This window comes from Mastomys coucha, unplaced genomic scaffold (genome assembly GCF_008632895.1).
Source record: "Mastomys coucha isolate ucsf_1 unplaced genomic scaffold, UCSF_Mcou_1 pScaffold23, whole genome shotgun sequence".
Taxonomy (NCBI): domain Eukaryota; kingdom Metazoa; phylum Chordata; class Mammalia; order Rodentia; family Muridae; genus Mastomys; species Mastomys coucha.
In genome coordinates this window covers 112,511,223-112,523,246 of record NW_022196906.1, presented here as the reverse complement: position 1 = coordinate 112,523,246, position 12,024 = coordinate 112,511,223, and the positions used below count along the sequence as shown (strand labels likewise).

At 48.1% G+C, this 12,024-nt stretch overlaps 1 protein-coding gene across 2 annotated transcripts in view; it reads right to left on the bottom strand.

Moving 5' to 3' along the window:
- Window positions 1–12,024, bottom strand: part of Itga9 (integrin subunit alpha 9) — a 312,929-nt gene that overhangs the window by 227,837 nt on the left and 73,068 nt on the right. For both annotated transcript variants that reach the window (XM_031345861.1, XM_031345862.1), the window contains 2 exons: window positions 6,280–6,370; window positions 5,545–5,590 (listed from right to left, as the gene is read on the bottom strand). In XM_031345861.1, coding sequence (XP_031201721.1) covers window positions 5,545–5,590; window positions 6,280–6,370 — 137 coding nt within the window. The remainder of the gene's footprint in view (window positions 1–5,544; window positions 5,591–6,279; window positions 6,371–12,024) is intronic.

Here is a 12,024-nt window from a genome sequence, read left to right as displayed (position 1 = left end):
AGAGAGAGAGAGAGAGAGGGAGGGAGGAAGAGAGCTCGCTGGGCTCCTTTCTACAATAACACCCTGGCAACTGCTGCCCTGCCAGGCTATGGAAAAGAAGATGAAAGGCCAGAGTCCATCCCTTTATCAGCTGGTCAGAAAGAAGGCAGGGTCCCAACCCAGAGAGCTCAGCTGAGCATGATGGCATAAGCAGGAGACAGTAGGAGCCGTCCAGACAGAACTACTGTAGAGAGAATATCCTGTGTATTGTATGGGTGCATCGCCTGTCAATTTAAAAGCCTATGGCATAGGCAGGAAATAGAAGATGGGACATCCAGAAGGCAGAAAGGATTCTGGGAAAAAGAAGGCATGGGAAGATGTGAGATGGACACATGGTACTTGAGCACAGGTAAGTGGCCACGTGACAAAATGAAGATTAAAATAAATGGATTATCTTGTTATAATGGGCAAGGCTTTGTAAATGTCTTATTTCTTAAAGCATAGGGGTGGGAGGAAGAACCACCTCGCAATGCTGGCAAAGGTTGGGCAAAGCCCTCCTGGGCCTGTCTCCTTCCAACATCTGTTACATCAGGTCTCTAGGATTTTTTTTTTTTGTTTCCACTTCAAGTGTTGTTTTTGGATGAGGAGAGAATTCTTTCGTAAGCCTCTCTGGTCATTTCCTTTGCTGTTTGGTGGCATAGCACCAGGCTCCTATCACCAGACACAGGTCCAGTCCCCTCCCTCCCTCCCCGAGCAAACTTCCTGAGGGCAGAGCTGCTCACGCTCCTAGGGTGGACCCCATCTACCACTCACCAACCCCCAACTCCCCTCGAGATAACAGGGGCAGTGAGAGGTCACCCGAGGACAGAGCCAGGAGTGCTTTTAAGACTTCAAAGAAGCAGGTAACAGAGTGCTATTCAATGATCGAGAGATCAGATCTTCAAATCTTCACATCGTACTTCCAGGTAAATAATAAGAGTGGATAGGGCACAGTTTTCACAGGGTGGTGGTCCAGTTCGCCTGGCAGGGAAGGGGCAGGTAAAGGCTAGTTATGAAACCAGCCCTGGGCTTCCCTCTGTCCAAGCAGCTCATCTGCATGCTGCAGATGAGGATGCTCAGTCAGATTCTATATAAGCCACAGCTCAAAGCTTCCCCAGATCCCAAGTGCATCCCTCCCTCGGTGCCTGCAACTACAGCAAACCCAGAAGCTATCTGTAGGCTTGCACATTCCTCTTTGCTTGTCTCACCCAAAAATCAGAAGAAACTCCAAATCTAACTTCCCTGAAACACTGTCCCCTAACCATCTGTGGATCCATGTACTCACTCGTCTGCAGCCCAGCTTCAGAAACACCGGCCAAGACCCACTCTCCCCCAGTCTCCTTCCCCAACCATAGCTGTATGGCCCCTGCCACACAATACCCAAAAGCTGCACCAGCCAATACAATCACTAACCCTGGGCATCACCTCTGCCAGGGCACGCTCACCTGGTCCTTTCTGCTGAGTGGGACACCACCGTTGCCCCTGACCATGTGGCCTGCTTTGTTTTCCTACCGGCTCTTATCAGCATCTGGAATTTTCTAAAGAGCTTGTCTTAATTTGCTTTCCTGTTGCTAAGATAAATACCATATCCAGAAGCGGGAGAAAGGGGTTCATTTCGGCTTACAATTTATGGTAAATTTGTAAGCACTCCTTACAATTAGGGAGAGCTAAAGCAGGAGCTTGAAGCAGAAACCACCAAGGGTCAGTGCTTATCAGCTTCTCCCTCTGGCTTGCTCAGCTAGCTTTCATGTTCAGACCAGGCTCACCTGCCTTAGGGATGACACCGCCCACAGTGGGCCAGGTCCTCCCACATCAATTAGCAATCAGGAAAACGTTTCACAGGCCAATGAGATGGAAGCAATTCTTCCACGGAGGCTCTCTCTCTTCCCAGGAGTGTCAAGCTGATGACCAAGTTCACCACCGCAAAGGTCCTAGTTCTTCACCCACAAAAGCAGATCAACAGCAATACACACACCATGGCAGATCAACAGCAATACACACGCCATGGCAGATCAACAGCAATACACACGCCATGGCAGATCAACAGCAATACACACGCCATGGCGCTGTTTAGAGGGCTAGACCTAGTCAATTCACCCTGTGAGTCCAAGACATGGGCAGATCTCAGAAACATCGAGTGGAGTGAAAAAAAAAAAACAACTCAGAAGTTAGAATGGATATGGTGCAACTCCACTTATATGGAACCCTGGAATAGGTGAAAGTTAGAATGCATATGGTGTAACTCCACTTATATGGAATATATATAGGTGACATATGGTGTAACTCCACTTATATGGAATCCTGGAATAGGTGAAAGTGACCTGTAGTGACAGAAGCCACAACAGTAGACACCTGTCGGAAGAAAGATGCAATGAGAACATAGGAAGGCTGGCAGACAAAGCACTGGACATGAAAGCCTTGGGACTTGAGTTTGCTTCTCAGAAGCCACATAAAGGTAGAAGGACAGAATCCATTCCACAACGTTGTCCTAATGCGCGCCTTTCCAACAAAATAACAACAAATAACTTTTAACCATATACAAAAATGTGCAGGGTGGCAGAAATGTACTTTGTCTTGGTGGTGGTGTAGTTTGTATGGGTGTGCGCACCAGTCAAAGCTCATTGAGCCATATGTATGTATATACATATGTATATATGCTATATATATGTATATGTATATATATGTATATATGCTCAAACTGGTACATTTTGCAGTGTACAAATTATAATCCAAGAAAGAAAGAAAACACGCAATGAATGTAGTCGTGCTGCGTAAGGGTGAAGACAGACCACGCTTAGGATGGCAGTCCCATAGATGGCACCACATAGCTGCTTTAGCTTGCTTTAAGTTCATACTGTTAAACTCAGCCATGATGAACTCACCTACTGAATGCATGCCTGTGGTTAGGCACTGGACTGTACATAAAATGTTCATGTAGAGCCTGGTGCATGGGAGGGGTTCACCATGGTTACCTGCATCATCATCTACTTGTACATGGCTTACTGGCTAGAATCAAAGACCCAGGACCGGGACTGCCATGTTCTCTGTCCAGTCTCTAACATCAAATACACGCACAGTTTCATGTCAACAAAGAAGTGTATGTAAGCAGGGAGAGTTGGGGAGGGGGCATGGACTCCTATGATGGAGGCATCCCCATCTGCCTCTGAAGCTCACATGGGCTCACCGTTGTCCAGGGATGGGCTCCTTACTACATGTGCAGTCTCCCGGGCATTCCACCGCACCAGACTTGGCCCTTCTGCTCCATGCTGGAGTCTGAGGTCTCCTGTCCATGGTGAGGGCACCTCCTTTAACGTTTGTACCATGGGGCAGAGAGATTAGCAGAAACTCCTTGGGTTTGGGAGCTCACAGGGGAAGAAAGATGAGGTCCCAGCACTGAGGGGGGAGTGGGCATCATCTCCCACACTGACCCAGAAGCTATCTCACTCCTAGCAGAGGAAAGCAGTTCTTCCCAGCAGAGTCTCTGTGCGTATGTATATAAACCACACGTTCATAAGGCCAGGCCTCATGCCCGCAGCAGATGACAATGCAAAATCAACTCGACGGGATTTTCAGAGACTTTTTTTCTCCCGTAACACTTTGTTTGAGCCTTTTCTTTTTAATTTTTCACTTATCTATTATGGTTTCCGATTTTGTGGGTTTTGTGGATTGCCTGCTTTTCTTGCGTTTTTTCTTTCTTTCTTAAATACTGGATATGTTTTCTTTTTGCTTATTTTGTTTTGCTTTAATTTCTCTGTTTTCTAAGAAGAGGAAGAGAAAGAAGGCCTGGGGTTGGATGGATGGGGAGGGGGAGGCTCTGGAAGGAGATGGGAGAGCAGAAACAGTGATCAGAATATATTATAGGAAAGAGAATTTATTTTCAATTAAAAAAAAGATAAAGCCTAAGAGATAAATAATGCCTTTAATCCCAGCACTTTGAAATCAAAGGCTGTGGATCTCTGTGAGTTCAAGGCCAGCCTGGTCTACAGAGTGAGTTCCAGGACAGTCAGGGCTGCACAGAGAAACCCTGTCTTGAAAAGCAAAAACAACAACAGAAACCACAAAAACAAATAGATGCTCTGGGTATCAAGACGGCTGCAATGTAAGAAGCTGGGAGACATGTCTCTTCTAAGAGCGACTCTGAGAAACGTAAGAAGCTGGGAGACATGTCTCCTCTAAGAGCGACTCTGAGAACCACAAGGAGCCAGCAGGTCATTGTGAGGGGAATGCAAGCCTCACAGGGTACCTGCAGCTGCGGCTTCCCCCCAGCACAGCCCTTCACTGTGGTCTTGCCCAGGAGGAAGACGGCATGCCAGGGAATAGGGAGGAAAAGAGTGGAGATGAGTCACGAGGGGGATCGTTTAAGGAGCCAGGGAGATTTGGCTTTAGCCTCTGGGGACTCATTGTTATCTTCACTGCACGACTTCTGTGCAGGTGATAACCAAACCAAGAAGCAGATGTTAGAAGGGCAGATCAACCATACCCACATAAGACCGGCTTCTCTTTGTACCAGGCTCTGTCTCCTAGTTACACATTATCAACCCACTGCTTCTGGAAAATACTCCTGTTATTGTCTTTGGCAGAGAGAAATCCTGGAACAGAGAGGTCAAAGGGCTAGCCCAGGAGGCCCCACCTAGAAGGGCAGAGGCCGGGCTCGAACTCAGGCCACCTGCCCTCCAAGTCATGCCTAACTTCAAGGTTCAACAATTTGAAGTTTAGAGCTGTCTAGTGGTCAGTTGGTTCTTTCCTGTGGGGTACGTCATTCAAGAGGAGAGCGTGTCCCTCCAGGGAGGCTTGGAGAAGGTGGAACGAAATTCAAAGCAGCTGTAGGGGAGGGTTCTGTGGGCTCTGGGTCCCGTCCAGCTCGAAGACCATAGCAGTTTATTTTAGAACATTCTGCCATCGAGTTATTAACAAAACTGTTGGCTCCCACTCCAAAGTAAAATGCTGCTTCCTCTGCCTCACACAGGCCAAAGCACATAAGATGGTGCACGGTAGAGACGGTGCTCAGGGGGCTTCAGGCAGCCTTGGGCACAAGCACATGCCCCTCACCTCTGCTGTGCTAGTGAACAGACAAGAGGCTCCTGGTCCCTGCCGTTGAGGACTAACTGAGTGATGATCCTGGTTATAAAGATAAAAGCCTTGGCCGGATAGGGTTTCCCAGAGCTTTGAGTGCCTGATGCTTAAAGGAAACCAGGATGTTTACATAGTCTGTCAACTAAGGGGATGGTCATGACCAAAGGCAAACAACCCCAGGATTAGGGTTTGGGTCACCCAAAACTCTGTCAAGATGCTCCAGAAAGGTCTCGGCTCCCTATAAGCTAGTCAAGGCCCACACTCTGGAACTCTGTGGTAAAGAATATGACAGAGAATAAAGGGAACATTCCTGTGTGTGCAGAGCCTTCAGCCTGCAAGGATTCAGACAAAAGAAAGAGCTCACTGATAGGATCCATCCCGGCCCTCCCCAGCAAAGCTCTGGCTGTTACTCATGAAGAACATGGCCCCTCGAGCAAGAGCCAGACATCTCACCTGAGGAGAACCACGCTGTCCGACAGGAAGGCTCCGACGGTGACATCTGAGAACAAGAATTCACAGACTCAGAACCTTGTGGAAAGCAGCCCCAGCTGCCCTTTGGCACGGGGCCACGGTGACAGAGGCCCAGCCTTGTGGTCAGGGAGCCCTTCCTAATGCTGCTGGCTGGCTGTGTAATGACTCTGTAAGAATTACAGCCACATTGTCTTAAGTGGCAGCCAACCACATGTGGGTATGGAGGCCTGGAAACGGAGCTGGAAGTGTAAAATACATGGCAGATTTTGAAGACCTAATTTTTAAAAATTAACTCACTAATAACTTTTATATTAGTTATTCATTAAAATGGTAAAATGTTGGCAATCTTGGACTACACGTCATGAAGATTAACTTCATCTTGTTTATGTATATTTTTCTGTAGTTACTAGCATATACTATTATATATAAATATGTCATTAAATAGTGATTAAGCTTTAATCATTCAGCAACAGCAGACATGATTTTATTGGACTATATAGTTTACTGTAATCTGTGTTTGGTGGAAAACTTTTTAGTGATTTGAAAGCAGATATTTTGCCAAGAATTTGGGTTTTCTTAGCAAAACTTTGTGTCAAGGAGTCTCTTATGGTAGCCAAAGCCACCAGGCAAAAGCCCGCATTCGGCTGTGAGAACAACTGATAACTAAACAGAAAGCCGATCTCATCTCACACCCCTATCTTCATTCATCCGGCTTACCAGGATAGCCATTTCCATCCATATCAATGCCCCCTGATATGGACTGCCCAAACATCCGCAGGGTTGGGTTTATCTCCCTCCCAGACAGCTTCTGAAACAGACAATAGAAACACGGAGTCACAGGAGGGCAGTGAGGACCGGGGACTGTGGGAACCCAGCTTCCTTGGGGCACTGGGTCTGAAGTTGATGAAAGAAAAGAAACCAAAGGTAGAATTTGGCCAGAGGGTCTGTAGTAGGTACTCGGAGATCACACACTTCCTTATTCTTGCTTGCCTTGGCCAGACGTCTTCATTTAAAAATTTGCCTGGGCTTGGTGCCAACGAAATGTCTATTAACATTTGACTTTAAAGACACTTATTTTTACATTTATTTATTTGTGTACATGGCTTGCTTAGGCTACAGTAGACATGTGGAGGGCAGAAGATGACCTGAAAGAACTGGTTCTCTCCTTCACCTTGCAGGTCCCAGGGATTAACTATAGGTTGTCGGCTTGACAGCAAATGTCTATACCTAACTGAACCATCTCACTGGCTCATATATGGTTTTGACATGTTCAAGACAAATAAAGTCTGGGTTTATTTTTCGTGTGCGTGTGCACATGTGCGCGTGTGCACGCGTGTGCGTGCATGTGTGCACGCGTGTGCGTGCATGTGTGTGTGTGTGTGTGTGTGTGTGTGTGTGTGTGTGCTATTGTTCTGTTTTTTTAAGGCAAGTGGTCTAGTCTGGCTGATCAGCACATCCAGCAATCCTAGTGCACCCGCTTCGCTAGTGCTGGGGATTACAAGGCAGGCAAGCACTTTACTGAGCCATCTCTCTCGCCCTTTACGGCTCCTTTGCTTTGAGCCAGGCACAACTGGTTGAGATCCTAGGAGCATCCTTCCCTCCTATCTGTTACTTATTGGGTTTCAATTGTACATCTTAATAAAAAAAATTTCTTTCTCCCAGTCATACTTAATCTTATTCTCTACCTATAATAATGTGTTTCAACATCTTGTCAAGTCCAGGCGCTTACTACACCCAGGACAGCTCCAGAGACGCAACCTCCAGAGGCTCCATCTCCTCTCCCATATACACACTCCTACTGGACCTGTTTCTTCTGACCTATCCTCAGATGGATCCACAGACCCTGGACAGCAAGGAAGCAGCCCCCTCTCCTAAGACTGGACAAACATCCCCATACCCATTCCTCTAGCTTCCCCAGAGACACAACGCCCCAGTGTCAGCAGGAAGCAGCCAGATATCATGACGACCCTATTCCTGCTTCACCATCACCTCTTCCTAATTTTTTTTCTTAACTAAACCAAAACAGGGGAATGTTGGTATTCTGTCTGGACTCCACCCCCACAGATACCTGGCAGCAGCCAAGTATGCTCCTTCCCACAGTTACCTGGCAACAGGTAAAAGGGGCTGCTTGGTCCCTCCTCCCTCTCTTGCCTCTTACCCTTTCTCTCCCCCATTCCTCTCCCCTCTCTCCATGTGGCCATGGCTAGCCTCTGCTTCCCTCTTCTCTCCTCTCTGCCTTTTTCTGCCTCTACTACCCTCTTAACTCCCCTTCCTATGCCCTGTATGAACTCTATTCTATGCTATACTCTTGTGTGGCTGGTCTCTCAGGGAGAAGGGATGCCTTGGCATAGGCCCACCGAGGCACCCTCTTCCCCCAAATCCCACCAGAGCATATGCTTATATTATATGCTTAGAGAAATATTCTTATATTTCTTTATCTTTTTATGACCACAACACTAACTATTGCATTTGCTTCCCCTAAGATGGACAGGTCACTAATGTATCCAGCTGGAAAGACATCCATGTGGAAACTCACCCTCCAGGCAGACACCTGGCCTACAGACCCCTGAGCTTCATAGGAATGACTCAGCAGTTTGACCTGGTAAATCTAGAACTGCATGGTGCTGAGCCTCCTAGAAAGTACAGGGAGGAAGTCGGCCACTTCTCCTGAAAGACCTTAACCCACATATCGTATCCATAACTCCTTTACCAGGTCATACTTTATACACCATTAACTTCATTGTAACAGACAGCCTAGTTCAGGAATATTTGTTGGATCTGGGGCACCCGGTAAGGCACTTGATTTGCAAGCACAAGAACCTGAGATCTGGCTCTAGCATTGACATGAAAAACTAGGCATGGTGGATGTGTTTGCAATCCCAGTGCGGGGAACCAAGGATAAGGGTGTCCCCTCCACTAATCAGTGGATTCCAGGTCTATCAGAGACCCCGAGTCAAAGGTTGTAGACAGTGTGGCTGAGAATGATGCTTGAAATGGTCCTCCAGCTTCATTACTCACATGTCTACGTGCACACACACATTTTAATAAAGAACACAGGGCTGGAGAGGTTGCCCAGTGGTTAGAGCACAGTGTTCTTCCCGGGGCTCCAAGTTTGGTTCCCAGCACCCACATTTGGATGCAACTGCCTGTGATTCCAATTCAGGGTGAGCCAGCACCCTCTTCTGCTTCCTCAGTGACTGAATTCACTGCACAGCCCCTCCCCTAGACATACCCAAATGCACATAATAAAAAAGTAAAAAGACACTTTTAACAAAAGAATACGTGTCACCCTGCCAGCCCTTGTCCCATCAAAGCTGTCCATTCGCGTTCCTGCGTTCAGTTCCTTTCAAAGACACTAAACTTCTTGAGCCAGAAAAGTCTCATTTTCTGAGATCTGATCAACTTTGCCCTTTTTTCTGTCCACTTCTGTTTTTGTTTCTTTGTTTCCGTGATTTAAAAAGAAAAACAAAGAAAAAGACCAAAAGCAGCCTGAGGAGGAAAGAGCATGCTTCCATTAACAGGTTATAATCCATCAGAGAGAGAAGTCCAGGCGGGGGCTTGAAGTACACGCCATGGGGAACCATCACTGCTTATCAGCTTGCTTGCTCTGACTTGCTGGGCCAGCTTTCATAGATAGACCAGGCCCACCTACTAGGGATGGCCCTGCCCACTGTGGGCTGGCCCCTCCTACATTACCTACCAACTTAGAAAACGACGTGCCTATAGGTCAATCGAATGAAGGCAATTCTTCAGTTGATTTTCTCTCTTCCCTGTTACTGTAGATTTGTATCAAGTTGATACCTGAAGCAAACTATCGTTTAGTGAAGCCTACAACAGAACCACGTTCACAGACATCCAGGAGCTCACTCTGCCTTTCTTTCTCGATGCTTACTGAGTCATTCTGGGGGAAGCCCTGGTGGGGCTGGGGGCGTGTCCACGGGCTCTGCTGAAGAGATAGGATATCCTCTACCCTCAGCAGCTGATAGCTACAAGGAACCGTCCCAGAGATGATCTAAGACGGCGGCTTGTCATCTTCTGTTAAGGCATCCGACAGGAAATGTGTGAGCATCAAAGGACAGCTCAGAGCCTGTAGGCAGCGCTGCAGAAACACTGCTTGTTAACAGCCTCCGCCACACATCCCACATGGCTCTGTCTAAACAAATGTGTGTGTATCTGAGTAAAACCCGTACTTTGAAGCTGCACATCTCGGCTCTGGAGGCCAAGAACATTGGAAGCGGCTTGCTGTGGGTTCTCGTTTCTTGGGTGTACTGTGGCTTGGAGTGGGGGAGACTGAGGGGTGGTCCATTTGGGGGGTGGCGACGCAGGCTTAAGTTATCCACTGACATCTGCAGGCCATTATGCTATAAAGCCGGGAAGATAAGTCTGCACCGTGCTAATAACTGTAAATGGAAACCAGGAACTGTGGGAAACCTCTGCTTGACCAGGTTTATATGCAGCGTCTGTTAGGGCAGGGGAAGATCACAGGGGCCGCCACGGCTTGCCTGGGGGCGCTCGGATTGAGAAAGGCATCTGAGGATCTTAAAATCAACACTTTTCATGGTAACCTCGAGGAGGCGGCATGAGTTAGAAGAGGAACGAGGAACGTGGGAGGAGTCCGGGCTCTGATCGCACAATTTCTCCAGCAGAAATAATACTAGTTGGGGCCAAAGAAAAGCGATCCCGTCCTTGCCTAGATTCATTTCTGATTTCTTCCTCCAGTTCTTAAACACAATGCCCTCTCTGTCCAGGATCCAGGCCCGGAAGAATCTGTCATTAAAGGATTGTCTTTCCCTTTTAAACCATTGGCTTTATCATACACATGATAGCAAGCTTAGAAAAGTGTGATCAGAGCTGTTTCTCTCTTGCTCCTTCTCTCTCCACCATTTTTATTTAAAGAGCTTGAAACTGCTTCTCTCTGTGAAGGCTAAGCCAGCCAGGGTGCGTGCTGACAAAGGCACCGTCTCCAGCTGCCAACCTCGCCTTCCCACTAGATGCTCCACGCTAACCACAAATGTGCGCAGCAGCTTTCTGCAAGGATTCCACCCAGCAACCAAACAAAACACTGGAGAGCCATGCCAGAGGGGAGGCAGGGGCTCCTGCAGGTGGCTCCTCTGTGCGATTAGCTTCCAGGAGGATGTGTGGAGAATGACCCTCCCCCTTCACTCCCTACCCCTCACCCCCACCTGAGGATGGGTTCCTTAGATGACATCACGGGGACAGAGCATCCCTGACCCAAACCATGGAGGCCACACTCTGTGTTTCCAGCTTCTAAGGAAGCTGGAGAATCACCTACAGTTTGTTGTTTCTATGGTTATTGTATCTAATGACAAGAGAGCAGTAAGTGTGGATGGATGATGCCACAGGATGTGTGTGTGTGTGTGTGTGTGTGTGTGTGTGTGTGTGTGTGCAAGTCTCCGTATCTATGGGTTTTCCCATGGAACTTTATTGGGCCTTTTTCCAAAACGCAGTTGAGGAAAGTGGTTACTCAGGGCAAATCCAATACCCTCTGTGGGGCTCATCAGAAAGCCAGTGGCTAATAAGTGTATCCGTCTCACACAGCTGCTATGAGGAGTCAGGATGGAGAATCGACAGGCTCTCTGGCAAGAGCTCCTCCTCCTCTCCGTGAATCTCCCTAAGGACCTGTCCTTCAGTTGAGGTCGAGCACTGACTAAGCAGGTGTTGGCAGAGAGAAAGAGCCTAGGCCCAGTTAGCAAGGCCCCACCGTCTACCTCAGCTGTGCTGCAAGGACTGTCATACATGTAGACAGACACCATGTCTCCAGAACTAGGAAAATGCTCTGTGGGCAAGAACAGTTACTGCAAAATATGAAGACCCAAGTTCAAATTCTCAGAGGCTATATAGAAAGCCAGGCACGTCACGTGACCTTGACAGGAAGATTGCTAGGCCTTGGAAGGCACCAGCCTCGCTGCAGTGTCTCAAGAGAAGGAAGGAGAGAGTGACAGACCAGGGGTGCCTCATACCCTCCTCCAGCCTGTGTATATCACACATGTGCACATGCTCCAATCACATCATACTACATATACACATGTGTGTACGCACGTTCACACATGTAGACACACAGATAGAGAGAGAAAGAGAGGAAGAGAGAGAGAGAGAGAGAGAGAGAGAGAGAAATGTGAAAGAGATTGTAGCCCCATTTATAAATGCCTCCTAAAGTACAGGCATTGGCTCCCACGGCCCAGGCGGGCAGGGCAAGACCAAGACAACCCCTGACTGGCGCCGCTCTGCACGGGTTGGGCACAGCACTTCTGAGACAACCCCAGACACTCAGAGGCCTCAGGGCCACTAAGATAAGCAAGCAAGTGTGGAGAGATGGAAGAGAAAGAGAAGCAGAAGGGTGTATGCAGTGAAGAGAGGAGAACAGGAGACTCCAGGGCAGTGAGGGCAGTGAGGGCAGTGAGGGCAGTGAGGACAGGGAGGGCAGTGAGGGCAGTGAGGGCA